We start from the raw sequence: 20,845 nt of genomic DNA, 5'->3' as shown, positions 1-20,845 counted from the left end.
GCGCTAACCAAAACCGATGTATGCATTTTATTTCGGTGGTATGACGCCATTGTCGGCCGCCATATTGAATTTTCCAAACGTCACTAATTCTCCAACTTCCCGTGTAGGTAGAAGGATGAATTTGACAGGCTCATTCCTTACAGCTTACTTACAACAATTAAGCAGGTTTCATTTCGAAATTCTACGCGTAACGGTCATAACGGTCAACAACGTCCGCCATGTTGAACTTTCTTATTTACGGCCCCATCTTCACGAAATTTGGTAGGTGGCTCCCCTTAGCTAACCGAAACCAGTGTACGTGCTTATTTCGGTGGTATGACGCCACTGTCAGCCGCCATATTGAATTTTCCAACATCAATGATTCTCCAACTTCCCGTATAGGTAGAAGGCTGAAATTTGCAAGGCTCATTCCTTACAGCTTACTTACAAAAGTTAAGCAGGTTTCATTTAGAAATTCTACGCGTAATGGTCATAACGGTCAACAACGTCCGCCATGTTGAACTTTCTTATTTATGGCCCCATCTTCTCGAAAATGGTAGGCGGCTTCCCTGCACTAACTGAAACCAATGTACGTACTTATTTCGGTGGTATGATGCCACTGTCGGCCGCCATATTGAACTTTTCAACAGTTTTTGTTACTTATGGGCCCATCTTCAAGAAATTCTATCGATCAAAGAACTGTCACTTACCGAGTGGTTTCCATGCCCAGAGACACCACCTACCTTTTCCATTCTCTTTGTTACATATTGCACGGCCATATCAGGCTCACTCTTGATATCCGAAGGAACATTGTGTCTTATGTATTGAATGACTGGGACAGGTTCAAGGTGTGGACTGATGACGGTACAGGAGATAATTATACTACACAGGAGCACTAGAAGAGTGAAATGCTTAAGCCCTTCACCTATGGTTCTGCATGTGAGTTGATGGCTGCCGCTGAATTGTTCGGTTGTCGCTTTCAAGTGTACCGAAATAGCCAAATATTTTACACCTTTCGACAACCGCCAATGCCTCTTAAACATCTTAGATTCACAGGTGACGATTTCAGTAGTGGACACTTTGATGTTTATGAATGTTTAAACTCTCAAAAGCGGGATGTGATTTTATCGATGAAACGTTGTGTGCTTACAACGCTTGACAAATGCCGAATGTCACTTCAACACAACAAATCCTGCAAATACTGTCATAATTGAAACAAACCATGAAACTCAACCTGATTATGACAGCAGCAATCCAAGCTATGAGATATGAGACAAGATTACTGTTCACATGGCCAACTGTAAGTTGCATGCTCAAGAGTAAGCTCAGCGCACAGCTTGGTCATGTTACAACCGGAGGGCCGAACTGACAATGTGGCACACAAAGACATCCTTAACAAATAATTATTGGCATATTTTCCCTCAGTTTAAAAGGGTTTAATTTTCTTCTTAATAAAAATTTTAATGAAGTACTTCGCCGCTACAAAGCGCGGGTATTTTGCTAGTCTATACTAATAAAAGGCAAAACCCTCACTGACTCAATCACTCACTCACTCACTCACTCACTCACTCACTCACTCACTCACTCATCACTAATTTTCCAACTTCCCGTGTAGGTAGAAGGCTGAAATTTGGCAGGCTTATTCCTTACAGCTTACTTACAAAATTTAAGCAGGTTTCATTTCGAAATTCTACTCGTAATGGTCATAATGGTCGACAACGTCCGCCATGTTGAACTTTCTTATTTATGGCCTCATCTTCATGAAAATTGGTAGGCGGCTTCCTTGCGCTAACCGAAACCAATGTACGTACTTATTTCAATGGTATCACGCCACTGTCGGCCGCCATATTGAACTTTCCAACAACACTAATTTTCCAACTTCCCCTGTAGGTAGAAGGCTGACCCAATCTTCACGATATTTGGTAGGTAGCTTGCCTGCGCTAACCAAAACCAATGTATGTACTTATTTCGGTGGTATGATGCCATTGTCGGCCGGCATATTGAATTTTCTAACGTCACTAATTCTCCAACTTCCCGTGTAGGTAGAAGGCTGAAATTTGGCAGCCTCATTCCTTACAGCTTACTTACAAAAGTTAAGCAGGTTTCATTTCAAAATTCTACGCTTAACGGTCATAACGGTCAACAATGTCCGCCATGTTGAACTTTCTTATTCATGGCCCCATCTTCACGATATTTGGTAGGTGGCTTGCCTGCGCTAACCAAAACCAATGTACGTAATTATTTCGGTGGTATGATGCCATTGTCGGCCGCCATATTGAACTTTCTAACATCACTAATTCTCCAACTTCCCGCGTAGGTAGATGGCTGAAATTTGGTACTTATTTCGGTGGTATGATGCCACTGTCGGCCGCCATATTGAACTTTTCAACGGTCTTTGTTACTTATGGACCCATCTTCAAGAAATTTGGTACGCGGGTTCCCAACGCTAACTGAATCCTACTTACGTACATATATACGTTCATAGCTTGCAGCTCGGTCACCGTGTGAGGCGGCGTTGGGATGGGGGACCCACGTTGTTGGCTGCCTGCCTATATAAGGCCGTCCGTCGCTCCAGTCTCTACATTCCCTTCCTTGTTTCGCCACGGGATTCACGTCTCCCTGCTGATAACTACAGCCTTTTTATCTAATCCATGGCTTCTCCACTGTTTTATTGTTCATTTATTATGATTATAGTTATTGTTTAGGTATTTTAGACTTACTTTACATTGTTCAGGTACCCATTTCCTTTATCATTCCAACCGTACCCGCATTAACATGTCTATCGAGGTGATCACCATCGATCAAAGAACTGTCACTTACCGAGTGGTTTCCATGCCCAGAGATGGCACCTGCCTTTTCCATTCTCTTTGTTACATATTGCACGGTCATATCAGGCTCACTCTTGATATCCGGAGGAACATTGTGTCTTATGTATTGAATGACTGGGACAGGTTCAAGGTGTGGACTGATGACGGTACAGAAGATAATTATACTACACAGGACATGTACATGTGCTTTCTGAATTTTTTTATTTTTAATTAATTTGCAAAAATCTCAAGTAAACTTTTTTCACATTGTTATTATGGGGTGTTGTGTGTAGAATTCTGAGGAAAAAAATGAATTTAATCCATTTTGGAATAAGGCTGTAACATAAGAAAATGTAGAAAAAGTGATGCGCTGTGAATACTTTCCGGATGCACTGTATATTTCCAATATACTTCTGTATGTGTGTTGTGTGTTTAAATGTATTTGAAAGTTTTCTTCTAATTTTTAGTTTTGTAATAGGATCAATGTTATATACTCGGTAGTTGCTACAGTTCAGTGATGTACCACTGGCATCACAAACCATCATGGGGTGCTAGAATTTTTTTCTTACTTAAGCTGGCTTCACAGGAAAATATTTATTCTCTCAGGTCCAGTCCACCAATGCTACTGCATTTTTTCTTTGTTAAACTTGTTTACTGCATCATCATTTTTCTAATAACTTTAGAAATTGGCAGACTAGTGAAGAAGAGTATACACAATGTGAAAAAGATAATGATAACAATTATAATAAAATAAAAATATCAGACGTTTAATTTCATTGTTATTAATATTAATCAACAGTGAAATGCTTTTGTTTCGGACAGAGAAGGCAGTGTTCAGTTATCAGTTATCATCAAAATAAATTATCCTTAATAATTAATACATTTAAAAATTAATAAATACAGGAGTAGGAATAATTTGAATCCGAACTGGACAGTCACGAAGAAGCCTTTTTGCATTGACTTCAAACTATTTGTGAGTTATTTTTCTGCTTTTTGGCCATATGTGGTATGTAACCTGTGAATTACCTGTCTCTTGCTTTGATCTCAATCTATATATACTGTAACTACACCTATTGTAAATGTAAACTATTGAAAATCTTTCCTTCATTTTATGTCCATTCTCACTAATGTTTTTACATTAAATTAATTAATTGAAAAAGTATTTGACATATACATGAAAAATTAAAAAGCATAGACCCACAAAAAATATTAATAATTCCTTGTTGAAATAACCAACTACAGTATTAGGGAAGGGGATTAACACTAGAATCCCTGAAACCTGCAGATATATTCGTAATGCCGGGCCGCCTTAATTTTACACACACTTCATCACTGGATTAATTGTGCAACGATAGTGCCTTTGTTTTGCAAAGGTGTGTCAGTCAGCCACAGGTAGGCAGCCTGCTCACTCATCCCCCTTAGCTAGGAAGCTGAAGTCAGACACAAAATTCTCACAGCTGAAGTCTGTTTATCTTAGAATGGGGTGTCTGGAATTGTATAGGGAAATAATATATTGTTATTTGAAATACATTCATTTCATGTGTGTTCCATGTCTACAACGATCTGTATAAATGTAGGATGACAGGAATTGTGAGACAAGAATTGTTGAACATATACCTAAAACAGAAATGTTTTTCAAATGGTACAGTAATAACAACAAAATATTGATACAAAGTGTATAATGTGTGAAGACTGAAGTTCAAATACCAAATAAACACTTTCACAAAAGGTAGAACAAAACAATGTGCTTGTATTCAAGAATGAAAACGAAGAAAAAGTCATTCTTCAATGTACATGTTGCTGTCAATGTGTGAAAACTGGGGCCCAAAAATGTATCCATACAAAGTAAAGATGTTTGCATGCATGTGTGTGTTTGTGTCTGTCACAGTGGAAACACAGCAGTCTTGCAAATATGTGCTTTGCTGGTGGAGGGATAAAAACTGCTGCTTCATAATTAATCCGTTGCGGGTTTGATCCCAGGTCCTACCTGGTTTAAGTTGTGGGCTGCTATTATAGTTACTTTCATAGACCTATAATAAAAACATATATTTTATTTGTGTTTCTAACAAATCAACGAAGCAAGTGTGCTTTTATTCAGTAATACAAACTGAATAAAACCAGAATAAAAAAAAATATCTCACATAAAAGCACACTTGTTTTGTTATACCATGTCTTTATTTGAAAACTAACAATGTCAGATCTGGGGGAGCCTTAACGTGACTGAGAGAATAAAAGTAAATAAAAAAACACTAACTTTTACAAATACCATAACTTTACATAGGCTGTTAAGACTCAAACTTATGTGCTATTTTTCTTTTATTCAGTTTTTATTCATTTGATTTATTCAAAGAAACAATAATACAAAAATTTGTAGAAATTCTGCATTTTTTTGCATTTGCAATAATAGAAAAATATGTACAAATTTTGTATTTTTACTGTTATATGCAAATGTAAAAAAATGCAAAATACAAATATTTCTATTATTGTTTCTATTGTTTGCTATATGATTACAGTCTTTGTATATATATTTTTAATGTATTTTTCTTTGTTTTTGTTCAGTATTTAAATATATTCACTTTGTATTTTTTGGATGGTCCATTGGCATGTGTAGAACATCAATTTTTTTTTTTGTTGTTTTTGCAAATTTTGTTGTATTACTCGTGGAATATAAAATTTGGGTTTATAACCAGTTTATGTGAAATTTCTATTTTCCCATATATTTATTGCATTGTGTTTACTACTTGTAAAAGTTTTTGTTTAATGCATAACACGTCATTCTATATTAATTGCTTTTACTTTATTTAAAATATATAGGGGAATTATATACTTTGACCATTTTTACTCTTTTCTTTTATATGCATTTTACATATAGATACTTGTTTCTGGTTCTGTTTACTGTATCTTTTGGTAATTTTCCTAACCAATATATTCTTGCATATTTTTGCGGTGGAGGTTGTTCTGTTTTGAAGGAACAGACACTTTTACCTGATTCATACTGAATTAAGAAATCCTCATAAAAGCCACGCACAAAATATATGCTTGTCAATTCAAACTTGAATGTAAAAAATAATACTGATGGTGATAAAAAATACTGCTGATGGGCTTTGTCATTGGATAATAATCTGAAATAAACATTTTGAAATTTTCATTTGGGACTGGTTTGACATTGTGAAAGTTTCTGTGTTATTAATGTGATAGTATAAAATCATTGAAATGAGAATGACTAACACAGAGATATAATTAATAATAAAGGTTACTGGAAAATTGGATTTTCTAATTTATTATACAACTTTATTTCTTCCTAATACTGCCGTCATGTGTGCACATGTTGTATAAGATGTTTTCATTAGATCTGGTCTTTGTCTAACATGTAATCATTACATGTCCATTTCTTTTTATTAGAAAAGTAGAGAATTTAAAACACTCTTATTTGTATGTAATGTAACTGTATTTTACTGCGCTGCTAATTTACAAAATCAATATACCAAACATGGTGACACAGTAGCTCAGTGGTTGCTGCTGTTTCATAGACATAGCACTTTGGTTTAAAATCCTACACCTAGTTGTTGTCTATAAGGAGTTTGCATGTTTTGCTTGTGCCTGTGTCGGTTTTCCTCTCACATTCCCCTAAGACACATATAATGGATTAGGTTAATGGCAATTGTATATTGGACCTGAGGGTCTGTTTATTGTTTTGCAACCAGTGTTGACACAGAAGGCTCTGTCCCTAATAATTGCATTAAGTGAAAATTGATTCATGCATGCATAATGTTAATGTATCTAGAAATTAAGGTTCAGAAATTGCACGTCTCTTACTTTAAATTTACTGGATATCTAAAACCAAATTTCTTTAGATTTAGAATTGACATTTGTAAATCACTGAATGTTTAGTAGGAAAAAAAATACTTTCATCAAAATGTCAACATTTGGTAAACTGATAATAATAAATGCTAACATCCTGGCAATTAAAAGATTGTTTTAAATTTTTCAAAAAATGTAATATTTTCCAAAGGAAATAGAAGACATTGAGCAATTATTTTAAAATAAATAGATTCTTACTTGTACAAACATGCTGTCAATAATTTATGCATTAAAAATAATATAGAACATATTGATGCATGGTTTCCATTAAATTGGATATCAGGATCTTTGTTGATGCACAGTCATGAATTTTTGAGGGAAATGTACTGTACTCTGGAAGTATTTTAATTAACTTAAAAGTAATTTTAATCTTACAAACTGGAGATTTTAATTTAATTTGTATGTATCCTACATTAGATGATTTTACTCTGTTTGCTGCAAGTATGTGCAGCTGCAAACAGGACAATGTAGTTACAGCTCAATAGAGAGAAACTAATATTCTCCATTCCTAAAATGAGTAAAACATTTTCTTTAGTGAACTGAGTCAGTTAAGGCAAAGGAATTTCACTAAGACTACAGAAGATATTTTTCTGGATTTGTGGAGATTTGGTTCCACTGAAATTTCTTATTTCCTGATTCTGCATTTTATTACTTATTTTATTACAGTACTGTGTAGAGGGCACGTCTAGTTGAATTGCCCAGTATGAACATTGTATTCCTTATCTATATAGTCAAATTGTTTCTTTTTTCTTGGGAATTAATAATGTTAATGCCCAAAGTAAAAGAGAAATTATCATAAATTATACAATAGTCTCCATACATGAAATCTACTGGTCTTTTCAAATTGGACTTGAAAGAAATTTGCAAGAAACAAAGACTGGTTTTATTTGCTTTTAAGTTGATTAGATTAAAATGGCTTAAAGTAAATAAGTTATTCTTCATGACCATTTGCAAAAGCAGTTAATTATAAAAAGTTTTTTGATATATATCAGTTATTATTGTTTCTTATAATATCACACTATCACCAGAGCCATACCTGTGATGTTTAGGGTTTACAGTCATTACATTTTAACTTTGTATGGAACAAGTACTATGCATAGCTCAATATCTTTGCAGAGACAGGCCTACTTATTGAACCTACTTGATAATATGTCACATACAAATTCGCGTAAGTCCCTTTTTCTGCTCGCTGCAGACCCTCACCTACTGAACGGCAGCTTATCCCGGTCGCCTTTGTGTCTGAGAAATGGTTTGAAATCTCCTGCTGACTGGCCGAAGTCCCTTTGCCTCCTGCTGGTGGGGCAGACTCCATAGGTTTGTTTTCTGGTATGTACAGCTCCTTCATCTCTTTTTATCTAACATCTTCCTTCTTATTATTCTTATTTTAAACAATCTTTTTCCAAGTCTTCACTTTCTATTATCTAATCTGATGTTGTTTCTTGCATTACTTCACTGATACCTATCATTTTGCAAGCATGCTCGCTCTATCTATCTATCTATCTATCTATCTATCTATCTATCTATCAGTTTGTCAGTCTATCTGTCTGTTTTTGGTACATTCTGCTGATATCAAGAAACATGTGTTATGCAAAACATGCCTTATATACAATCAAACAATCATCTAGGTAATTTTAACCAGATGAAATGTGTGGTTTATAATTTTATATTTTTCTACTAATGATGCACAAAAGGTAGAAAATATTGTGTGTGTGTATATATATATAAAATTAGTACTCACACCAGTACCATGGGTAGTTCTGTTATTAGGCCCTTAGCAAACAGCTAAACCATTGCTCAACATTGGTCCACACTAATAGTGGGTAAAAATAAACAAAAATCCACTTACTCAACGTTCAGATTAAGCCATTTTCCACCATAATGTCTCGTATCCTCTCACAGCTCCAAAACTCAGTTTCTTTTTCTACCCACTCCAGAGTCAATATTAAAAAAGGCTTATGATGTTCAGTACTGTTTATGGTAGCTTCATTTATAACTGCAACATATGCAACAATCCCTATTTTCAATTACTCAGAAATTGCTTAAGTGGTCTTTTTTGGTTAATCTAATAATTTAGTCAATTAATTAATTTATGGGGAAAAATTAAAAAGAAATGCTGAAGCAAACGTGAATAGTGCTTTGGGAGGGTTGTCTTTCATACTAGCATGAACAAATAATCTTGATGGCTTAGCAAATAACTTGTGAAAGGCACCAAACAACTACATTTACCTTAGCAAATTCTTATCTCCATATGCGCAGCTCTCATGTGAATAATGTTACTTTTTTTCTGACTTGCTTCAAAAGTATTAAAAATCATTGGCTACTCAAGGAAATCTGTTAACTGAACAACATTTTCAAATAAAGTACTTACTAGTGAACTTTAAGAGTCTTTACCCAGTTAATCATTAAAAAAATTAACATAAAGATTCTTCAATTATATTTTTTTAGAGTGACACATTTACAAATATACATATATTTAAGAGTGTTAGGTATTTTAAGTTTTGTTATGAAATACAAAAATAAGGCAACAGAGTCAAAATGATTTACGAAGATAAATGATCTTTTAAGCATTGCTTATAATGTAGTAATCTATTCTCAGTTTTATTTTCTGTTCTTTGCGGATGAAGTATATGGAACAATATATTGGGCAAAATTAATTGATTAAATAAATAATTGTTTTGTGAAATAGAAAAAAAATTTAAAAAACAATGATATGTGAGCACAGATAAATAATTGTGTCATGAAGTATTTTTTGGCTTATTTATTTCGTTTTTTCACCTGTCAAAGTTGAGAGGGTGAGCTCTAGTGAGTATTGTATTTTCATTGTTAGAGTGCACGTAAATCTTCAGCCATCAGGTGCTACATTTATAGGCAGACCCCACACATCAGATGCAGACTTAAAAGAAGTTGATGAATTCAGGGCTTTGTGAATTAAAATACCTTCTTTGTGCAATAATTCTGGCCAACCTTTTCTTGCACTTTCACCGTGAAAACACCACAGTCACAACTTTAAATGTACTTTTTGATTGCCTTGAGAATCCCGTATGTGAAAAGCTGCGCATGTGAGTGTCCTTTCTACTGATGATTTACCAATCACAAAAGCGTACTCACTAGAGCCCACCGTCTCAACTTTGACAGGTGAAAAATGACACTTTTCAATTTAAGTCATATTTCATGTGTGTGTGGTGTCAGTGAAATAAATTAAAGAAGAAATAAAGAAACAACGAAAAAACATATTTCATGACACATTGTTATTTATACTCACATTTCCATATTTTTATTTTATTTATATATTTAAAATGACATTTACTTATTTGAATTTTATTATATTGTCTGAAATATTCCTCCATAGACGTATTCTAGTACTTCTAGTGCCTCAGATATAAAAAGCAAAAGGAACCTTGTTCATGTCATATTTCTGCTGTCTAATTGGAACTTTAATCTTTGTACCATTTTGTTAGCAAAAAGCTAGTTAGACTACACTTATTCTTCATGAAACGTGAAATGTAAACATGGCAAGTGTACAGATATTTTGTGGGGTGCTGAATATTCCAGCACTCCAAAACACCTACCATCCACTATCTTTTATTTATTTCTTTATACATTGATTTTGTTTTCACCCAAACAATTGAAGTTTCACACTTTACCATACAACTTAAGTTTATGAATTGGAAACTTAAATATCTAATTCTGAGAACAAAAAGAAAGCATTTGCACAAAAGAAAGCAGGTTTGTATACAATATGTTTTACTTAACAAGAACAAGGCCCCACTTAGAACAACGTTATGTTAAGTGAAGCACATAGGCTGAAATTCAAAACAAGAGACTCCTGGTTGCCATATTAAATATCATATTTCCATCTACCTATGAACTCATGCATTATTTCACTTTGTTTTTCAACCATACTATTGACATTTCAGATGATCAGCAAGAACTAAGTCATCCCAGACTTAAGCCAAGAACCAGTAGTAGTCAGGAGAACAGGTGTATCACATGGCACATTCTTACCAGGCCAATTAGAGAAACCAAATAATCTAACATCCACTTTTTAAAATGTAGTAGAAAATGAGAAGAACAAGTATGTGAGTTAAGAGTTGATACTGAATCTGAACAAACAAAAACTGTACATCTGGGACTAAGTAAATGAGTAAATAAAAGTGGGTGTGTAAACACATATGTATATATATTGGATTCACAAAGTATTCAGGCCCCTTCACTTTCTGCATATTTTATTGTGTTACATACATTTGTCATTTTTGACCATCAATCTACACTCTATAACCCATAATGACAAAGTGTTTTCAGAAAAGTTTGCAAATTTATTTAAATTTAATTCATTAAATTTATTTAAAAATCAAAAACTGAAATATCTTGATTGTGATGAGGTGCATCCTGTTTGTGTTAGTGATCCTTAAGATGTGTCTAGAACTTTGTTGTAGTCTACCTGTGGTAACATAAATTGATTGGGCATAGTTTAGAAAGGCCAACATCTGTATATATAAGGTCACACTATTCACAATTCACATCACATGTCAAGGAACTCTCTATAGACATCCACAATAAAATTCTGGCAATGCATAGATCAGGTCAAGGGAATAAAACCATTTCTAAAGCTTTGAGTGTTCCCAGGAGAAAAAGTGGCTTCAATAATTGTGACATAAAAGAAGTCTGAAACCATCAGGGCTCTTCCAAGAGTAACCAGGCAAGAAGGGAGGTGTTCAAGAATGCACTTGTCACTCTTACAGAGCTTCATCAGTCATCTGCTAAGATGGGAGAACCTGTTCAAAGGACAACCATCTTAGCAGCACTCCATCAATCAGGTACCATAGCTAGACTAAGGCCTATAAAGAGTAAGAGGTATAGCATAGCACTTAAAAGATTCTGAGAGCAAGAGGAAAAATGTTTTCTGGTCTGACAAGACAAAAATTGAAGTCTTCAGCTAGAACTCCAAGCACTATATGTGCTAAAGACAAGATACTGCTCATCACCTGCTTAATACAATCCCTGTGGTGAAGCTTAGTGGTGGCAGCATGCTATGGGATGGGTGTAGGGTGCTTCTCAGTGACAGGGATAGGGAGACTGGTCAGAATTGAGGGAAGGATGAATTCACTCAAATCCAGAAAGGTCCCTGAAGAAGACCTGCTTCAGAGAAGTATACTGCCAAGACAAAGGTGGAGTGGCTTTGGGATAAGAATCTGACGACCTTGAACAGCCAAGTCAAAGCCAAGATTTAAACCTCATAGAATATTTATGGAGAGACTTGAACACTGCAGTTTACAGAAGCTTCTCAACCAATCTAATGGAGCCTGAAAGGATGTTCCAGGAAGAATGGGATAAAAAGCTGGTAGAGATTTACACAAGAAGACTCAAAACTGTAATTGCTATCAAAGGAGCTCCTACAAAGTGCTGAATTAAAGGTCTAATTACTTCAATGAATGAGAGTGTTTTAATAAATTTGCAAACCCTTCTGAATACATGTTTCCACTTTGTCATTATTAAGTGTGCAATAAATGAAAGGGTCTGAATACTTTCTGAATCCACTGTGTACAGGTAAATATATATACAAGGGATGTTCAAAAAGTTTCCACATTTTTTAACTCTCTTTTTTAAGAATTTCAAAAACAAATTACATCACTTTTCTATTTAGTCACTTTCATTTGTGATACAATTTTCCCAGCGTCATAATGCCCAATTATTACTCCTTTTGCCTTCACCGTTTACAACGAAAATATAAAAGTGCAGAAACTTTTTGAACATCCCTCATGTATATATATATATATATATATATATATATATATATATATATATATATATATATATATATATATATATATATATAGTGGATATCTATGTGAGATTGTGGTTAAAATTTATATTTTTAAGTTATAATGTTAAGAGAAAAAAAATCACTTAAAAATAAAATCTGTCTTTGTCAGACTTGAAATCTGAATGGGTGGCCAATGGATGTTATGGAGTGTAAAAACAACATCATAGCTAAACCCAGGCACATTGATCTATTTCATTTCCACATTGTATTTTCGAAAACTGATCCATGGTTATACCCTTAGACTGCTGGGTCGGTATTCAGTCGCAGTTTATTGCAAGATATAACTGACAGATGTCAGCTATTTGTTTAAAAATGTAATCAATTATGCTGATGAAAGTTAAACAACATTTTGTGGCATGGCATCTGAGTGTCATTCAAAAGCCATTTTCTTCACTTGAGTCTTCCCACTTCACATTTATTTGTTATTGTTAAGTCCAGTGAACATTTTAGGTAACCTTCCTAATGTAAAGTAATATTCTTATTTCATAATGTACCTTGACTCTTTATTTTTAAATCACTTTATACGTGTAAATCCTTACTTAACTTTTCTTTTTTTCTTTTTATTTCCCAGGATCCCTTTGGTGAATCTATAAAAAATTACATGGAAGAAAACAACATATTTCTTTATTTTATACAACTGTGAAACTAGAAACTGTTTAAATGGACAGATTTATTTTTTTAAAAAAAGACAAAAGGAAAAAATGATACTTATTCTTATTTTAAATAAGCAAAATGTGGCATATGCTGATTGGAAATGTGTATGTGTGTGTATGTGTGTCTGCATTTGTATGTATGTATGTATATATCAAAGATGCAAAAGTAGTAGAGGAGACTATTTAAATATAAGGCCCTCTCTCTTGAAGAATATAAGATATCTGAAGAACCCAGAGGAGATAAAACTGGATTGTTATTTTGAAAATTATTTTATGATATGCCAATAAAGCCATTTTGTGCCACTAATTGAACTTAAAGGACATATCTAGGATTTCAAAGACGACTGAAGCCAAGGGACTGAGGTATATTTTATTTTCAGTTAACAAATATTCTATTTGTTTTAGTTAATAAATAATTAATGGTGGATTATATTAATTAAAATATATGTTTGTTATTATTGGACTGTGTCCAAATTTCTCCAAAAATATTGTCAGTAAGCACTTTATAGAAAGAAAGGTAAGAGTAGACTCAAATACAGATTCAAACATGATTGTCCACCTTAAAAGGATGTGTATTTATAGTATTAGTTTTTATGGTTTTGACATATTTGTCATAAATGAAAGTAGTACCTTATGACCCTTTAAAAATGATTATTCACGTATTCATAACAGTATACACACATCCATAAAAAGGATTATAAAGAGGGTAACACCAACATGTTGGCAATGGTCACCCTATTCATTAACTTGACACAATTATAAAACCTTTTAGGCTTCACTCTGTCTCTTTTGATTGGTATTTTACATCTCTAATCAAACCCTAAATAATCTATATGATGAGTTTTATTAATGGCTTAGGAAAAAGACATTGCATTGAATTCAAGAAGGCATCTATACTGTTGCATCCTGAAATGCCCAACCACATTTTTCTAACACCAGCAGTATTATCTACAACTTAGGGAGTATGTTATTGAATAAACTGTATATGTTCTGAACAAATCAGTGATCAACTTATCTGGAGAAGCTAAGCAGTGCAGCACACACACCAACCCCCAGCAACCACAGGGGTTCAGCTTTCACAGCTTCTGCTAAAATAGCTTTGCAGTTCTCATCTCCATGCAACCCAACATGGCCCTCCATACAAGGCAATCTATGATTGTTCACTAAAGGCAAGGTGATCAAGAGTAGAAAAAAGTATGTATTATAAGAATAACTGGAAAATAAATACAGCAGAAATAGAAACTTTACAAGCTTAAAACATTTTTCTGTTTAGTGTCATAGAATATAAATATACAAGTACAGTGCAGTATTCTGCTGCCTCACATTCATTAGGTCCTGGTTAACCTTCAATTATCATGAATTCTGTGTATATTTAGAACGTTGTGTAGATTTTCATTAGGAGATGTGTCTTTTTCCCACAGTCCTAAAACTTGCTGTGGTGACTCCAACCTGGATCAATGTGAGTGAATATGAATATGTCTCCTGTTTGTGCCACACAATTTACTGTGGTATTCTAACTTTGGTTGAATATATAAAAAAAACAAGTGTATATTAGGACTGATTATTTTTTTTGCAAGGGTTCTTGCAAAAGGTTATATCTTCTTTCATTTTTTATGTTCTGGACATTTCAAATTCAGTACTTTTCAATATAAGCCCCCTTTACATTACACTTATTTCAGTGGTTTTGGTTCTTCTTATTGGCCTTTTAGAAAACAATTATGTAGCACTTCTTTTATCTCATCATCTACAAATCAGTAACATCCCAGTGTATACCTGATGTGTCTAAACAGATTAAATTAGAAGGTGCCAATTCAAGATTTCATTTTTTAAAGATGTTCTTGGATACAATGCCATGTAGGAGTATGCAATGTCAGGCAACAAAAAATGCTATCTTGCTATCTGAAAGTTTTTCACTTTGTTTGAATAGCTGCCATCCTTTAGCACCATCTGTGCATAAAAAGTGCATAGTATTTCTCTGTTCTTGGGTTCTTCGATGTTAGACACAGGAACATGTTCACTGCTCAGTAGTAATTTATGCATTGTCACCACTGGAAACAGCAGCAGTGTAATAAACCACAAGCTTAACAAGTACAGTATTTTCTTTATCATACAAAAATGGCCTGGAAACCAAAATTGTAGAAAAAGATGAAAAACAGCAAGCATTTTGACCTTTGTACGGTCAGGATAACCATATATAATTTTTATAGCTGGACAAATAAAGATATTTTTGATTAGAAAGAATTCAAATTAATTATTTCCATCATTTCATGTACACATATCTATTTTAATTTCATATTATGTTAGTTTCCCAGAATGCCTGAATGTACCAAAAAAATAATTCATTAGTTCACTTACCCCATTTTTTAACCAGCTTCTTCACTTCAAGGTCGTGGGGAACAATTGCTAATCCTGATAGGACTGTGTATAAGATGGAAACCAATTCTGCGATATTCTAGCAAAGCTGGTCTGTAGTAAATGTATTGCTTCAATTTAAAGAAAAAGTTTCTTTTATGTTCTGTGTTAAAAATGTATCAAAGAATGGGTATTAGGCTCACCACTGTACTGTATGCCCCTTGTTTAAACTGGGACCGGTGACCTTTATACTTTTTAACATTTAAATATATACATTTGAGTTTGCCCAATATGAATTTTATTTTAACTGTTTTCATTTACTGTATCAGTTTTTTCCCAGTTTTATTTAGGAAATACATAAATTGTTTAGTATACAAGATTTTGTTTTTGCAGAAGTCCCCCTGCTTTAAAATGGGATCAGATTGATTTGTCATCATTCTGTCTTGTAAGCTTTCATACTAAGGCAATGTTTTCCCAAGCTTTGTGGTGTCACGGTCCATTTTTTACATGCCAGTGTGTTTGAGACCCACCTCCTGGGTCCCCCTACATGAATTTAACGTAATCGTCTGTGTGGAATTATGGATAGTCATCCAGCAAAGTTGCCATTGTGAATTGATCATGATTTTTCATCTGGGGCCAGCCACAGCCCACCAGAAATTACGCCATGACCCACAGGTTGAGAAACACTGAACTAAGGCAATGGTTGCTGCAGAAATCAGTAAAAATTTGGGGGGAGAGCAGACTGAGTAGTATATAACTGATGGAAAAGGGTTTTGTTTGATTTTCATTTAAGGGATTTATTTTTGACCCTTACTAATAGCTAGTTGGTTTCCTGTACTTGAAATTTCCTTTAAAATGAACAAGTCAATATTCTACCAAGCTTAAATTATAAAATAACTACGTAGCATGATTTGGGCTTCAAAAATTTGGTGGAATAATAAAAACATGTTAGAAATATTTAAAGAAGTAAATTCAAGATTAAGGTGTTTTTCTTTTTTGAGTACTGTATTTAGTAGTATAATAGGCCATACAGTACATTAGATAAAGTCATTTGTCAATTTCCTAAGCAACTGAAACATTTGAGGAATATCTCACTTAGAGGGTTATATATATATTATATTTAATATTTATTATTATAAAAATAATTTGACTTCAATGTTAATACTCCCTCAATCAATGGATAAGCTCAATAAAATGTGATGTCTCACCTGTATTTTGGGTTTAATTTGATAATTGTATCACTAATTTGCACTAACTACCATGGCAGCTGAGTTATCTGTTAGTTTAATGTTTCACTTTCAAAAATAAGTGTTGCACAACTTGCTAAGAAGTGTCTTCTGCCAGAGTCGCTGAGCATGAAGCTGTAGCATCATATCACAAAAACAGGCGATTACTACCCTAGCTGTGAGAGGAAAAAAAAGAAAAAAGTGACTAACTATATATTTTAATTCAGGTTTGTAGTGAAATGCATTTTACTGCACGAGATTCAGTATTCAGTTAAATTTAATAACCCATTGATCAAGTCGATGTTCTGCTAAAGTCAATATGATTTGTTTCAACTCTTTTTTCCTTTTTTAAAGAAACTTGTGCTTGATCATTAACAGATGCCCCAGTTAACAGTCTAGTTATTGGTTCCTTAGTTATTCCATTTTATTATTAACTAGTTAAGAAAAACAGAACAAATAACCTACGGCTTAGAGTTGAAAGACGCATTCAGCAATTCTAAATCTTAGCACACAATTAAAGTAAAAAAAGTATGTATCATGAGCTGTATTTAATTTATATTACTGCTCTAGATCAGACTAAGTGTGATTAATTAAAGCCACATAGTAACAAAATAATTCTGACATCTCTAAATTTTCTCATTTTACTGACACATTTTTTACAAAACATACATGCTACAAAGTGATAGGTATATGTATTTGTTTACTCTAATATACCCCAATGTTAAATTAAAGTGAAAATTCTTGAAAATGGAGAAGATTGAACAAAATATAACTTTTATTGATGTTTATAAAGCATTTATATAAGCACCAACACTTGTTAGATCAGTCTTTCAAGACTTTCTAGTTCTGTGTACCTCTGATCTTTTTGGTTTGATTGTGTGAAAAATATCTAATCTGCCAGAGTTCTAATCTGTCTTCTTTACAATTTTGAAAACAATGCCTTATTAAATTGTTTTTCTTTGGATAGTTTTCTGGTGTGCTTTGTAGTGAAACCTACTGTGAAAGGTGCTGTATGAAATAAGATTTGTATGAATGCATTTTAACAGTGTGCTTTCACTGTAGAGATTTACATAAAAAAAAACAAAAAAAAAAACGTGAATTTCAATTAGGGTCTCATATTTTCTTTAAAAAATGTTTTCTTTTAAAGAAAGTCCATGAATTGTGTTAATATGTATGTGTAGAGATGCATGCTTGAACACTGATTCCAACTTTTTGCCCACTTCTGCTGTGATGTATTAGGCAAGCAAAAATACATTAATTGACAGTTGATGAGGAATCAAAATTATATAATGACCTGCAAAATATTTATATTCAAGCTAAAATAGGATGAAATCTGTTAAGACATGAATACTGATTCTAATTTAGATTAACTGCACATAAAACTGTGGTATGTCTAAATGAATCAATGTGACAAGCTACAAATTGCTACTTTGCTATAGATGTACATGCAAAAATCACTCCAGTAACTAAACAAAATCTTTCAAGATGCTGTCAAGCTTTTTGCAGCCATGCATTTGTTTATTTGATAGTGTTCTCCTGTTAAAAGCAAGTTAAAAATTCTTTAAACAATTTTTTTGGGAGTAAGTGTTCATTGGATGTCACATGAAAGAAAAAAAAAATTTATTTGTTTCTGAAAGGGTCTCTAGTTTTCTTACTTAGGTGTGTACCAGTGGCCTTCTGAATCACCACATGTAGTGACCAACTATATATATATAATAACTTTCATATACAATACATATAAAAGAAAGAATCATGCATTTGTCAGTATGAATGGCTTTTGGGTAGTAGATTCAAAATTGCACATAGCAGAAAAACCTGCAGGGAAAGATGAGAAAATTGCAACAAACAGGTATCCCATTTTAAGCAGTATGTACTGTACGTAAGTGTAATTATGTGAAACATAAGCTAGTGAGAGAAGGTTCAAATAGCCTGGTTAAATGATATAATTCTGGGAATAATTCACTAATTGTACTTCTCTTAAACTATATTTAAATTCTAACTGTATATTCACTTGAAGATACTTAATCAAAATTTTCTTTTTCCCAAAATGCGAAATGTAAACCCTATAAAAGAATAGATAGGCTTCATATTCATTCTCAATATTAGAGGAGAGCGGAGATCCTATAAATATTAAAATTAAATCAACGTAGGCCTTGTACCCCACCTGCAGTTAAAACAGATCCTTCTATTCCACAAAGAATCCAGAAATGGGGCTAAAATATTTTATTCTAAAATCAAAAAATATAAAAGCAGGCTTTTTTAAAGCCAAAAGAACATGCAGTTTCTATTGAAGCATAACTGAAAACAGGGGTGAGACAAAGAGAATTTTGAAAACCCACGTTTAGTCTCCCTCTCTTTGATATATTCTGTACAATATTAAAAAAGCACAAGTACCATTTCCATGTAGACCTATTAATCAAAATCTGTTTCAAATATACAAATATGTAATTAATATTTAGTTTTCTCTATTTAAAGCAGTTAAAATGAGATTAAACAGAAAATAAGTTGAAAATGATGTATTTTCTATTTATTGCATTTAAGATATAAACACAAATTAAATGGATGTGGCTTCAAAGAGACTGCTGTGATGCAGGCATCCTACTAGAATCTCAACACTGGTGTTCATTTGCTGTTGTTCTAACAGTTTTATGTATTTAAAACATGTTTTGTCATCTTTTTATTTATCTTTCTTTCAGTTTGGCTTCTGTGACCGTGGCAACTGTCACAGAAATTATTAGCTTTTTGTTGCGCTCATTTTCTGGAACAGTTACCTGGCAGTTTATTTAAAAATATCATGACTGTGTGATTGTAAGGATTTAGCACTAGTTGGTTTTCTAATTTAAATCTGAGGTGTATTTATCCCACATATGGTGAGTGCAAAGTATCCAATGATCTGTGTCATTAATCAGCGCTGACAGACACAAAGCTAATCACTTTGTTGCCAGAAGGCACAGTAGGGCCTCTGCAACATTGCCTGATTCCAGAGTAGATTCCAGACCATTTAATTTTATAAATTCTTGTGTGCAAGTGTTTAGTACTATTCTGCTGGTAAATGTAATACTAAAATTATGCCAAGAATGGCTAGTAAGTAATACTGATTTTTATTTGCATGGTCTAACATATTTCCAAAATGTCCAAAAATGTGACAAAAATTACACAAGATAAACTAATTAAAATGATTGATTTTCTGTGAAGAAGATCAACACAAGAGATTCTAAATCGACTAATGTGTTTAATATATTTACTCAAATGAATAAAATCATTTCCACAGAAGGAATTAATCATTAACTTACAGATTGTACATTAATACTTAACAAAATCATAGTCCTGCTGCTAATTAAAACAGTGCATTTTTTATCAATTAGTGGTTGAACACTATCTAATCATGAATATGGAGCCCAGTGGAATGAAGAATATACTATATTAAAAAAAGTACTTTTTTGTAAAGATCTTAAAAATTAATAATTCTGTACAGGCAGAATAGTGGTGAAATTGTTTATATTGCTGCTTCACAGCTACAGGTAATATTCCTTGCTTAGTGTTAGTCAGTGCTTTCTATACATAAGCCCTTTGTCTCTTGATACTCTTATTTCCAAATCCAAAACATATGTATTTAAGACTGAAAAACAATCCTATAATGTTTGAGCAAGTATAGGTTTAATATATGACTGTGACCTACAATGAAATGGCATTACATCCCAGAATACTTTCTGTCTTGTTTTACTTTTCTTGTTTCTGCCAGTAAACGGGTTGAGAAAATGGAAGGAAAGATAATGCTGAAAAGAATGAGGGAAGCAAGGAAGCACCATAGACCATTGCTCAAAGCAAAGCCAGTGCCCTATTTGTGAAGTTTTCATTTTCTACCAATGCTTGCAAGGGTTTCCTTCCACAGTCCAGAGCAGCTTGACAAAGATGGTCAGGTTGATTTGCCTTGGTAAATTTGAATACCTGATGAGAGACCAATACCCTGTCCTTTTCAGGACAGAATTTATTTTCTTGTTCCCTTTGTCACACAGTAGGAATCTGGGACAATAATACTTTTGACTAGTATGTAAGAAATATGTTGAGCATATAAATAACCAGATAAAATAAATACATGGGACTTTCAGTTTAACATAAAAATGTTGTTCTGAAAAAACTTAG

At 33.3% G+C, this 20,845-nt stretch overlaps 1 protein-coding gene across 3 annotated transcripts in view; it reads left to right on the top strand.

The window, feature by feature from the left end:
• ajap1 (adherens junctions associated protein 1) overlaps nucleotides 1-20,845 on the top strand; it is a 439,427-nt gene that overhangs the window by 259,520 nt on the left and 159,062 nt on the right. Inside the window, exons 5-6 of one of the 3 annotated variants that reach the window (XM_039755994.1) lie at nucleotides 7,843-7,973; nucleotides 13,043-13,553. The exons of 1 other annotated variant lie outside the window; for it this stretch is intronic. In XM_039755994.1, the coding sequence (XP_039611928.1) occupies nucleotides 7,843-7,915 (73 nt within the window). In that variant the 3' untranslated portion in view covers nucleotides 7,916-7,973; nucleotides 13,043-13,553. Of the gene's footprint in view, nucleotides 1-7,842; nucleotides 7,974-13,042; nucleotides 13,554-20,845 lie in introns of those variants that run through there. One more of the 3 variants, XM_039755996.1, reaches the window with a different exon arrangement.

Source organism: Polypterus senegalus, chromosome 6, assembly GCF_016835505.1.
Source record: "Polypterus senegalus isolate Bchr_013 chromosome 6, ASM1683550v1, whole genome shotgun sequence".
In the NCBI taxonomy this organism is placed as follows: domain Eukaryota; kingdom Metazoa; phylum Chordata; class Cladistia; order Polypteriformes; family Polypteridae; genus Polypterus; species Polypterus senegalus.
The sequence above is the reverse complement of the archived record's forward strand: the minus strand, read 5'-3'. Positions and strand labels throughout refer to the sequence as shown.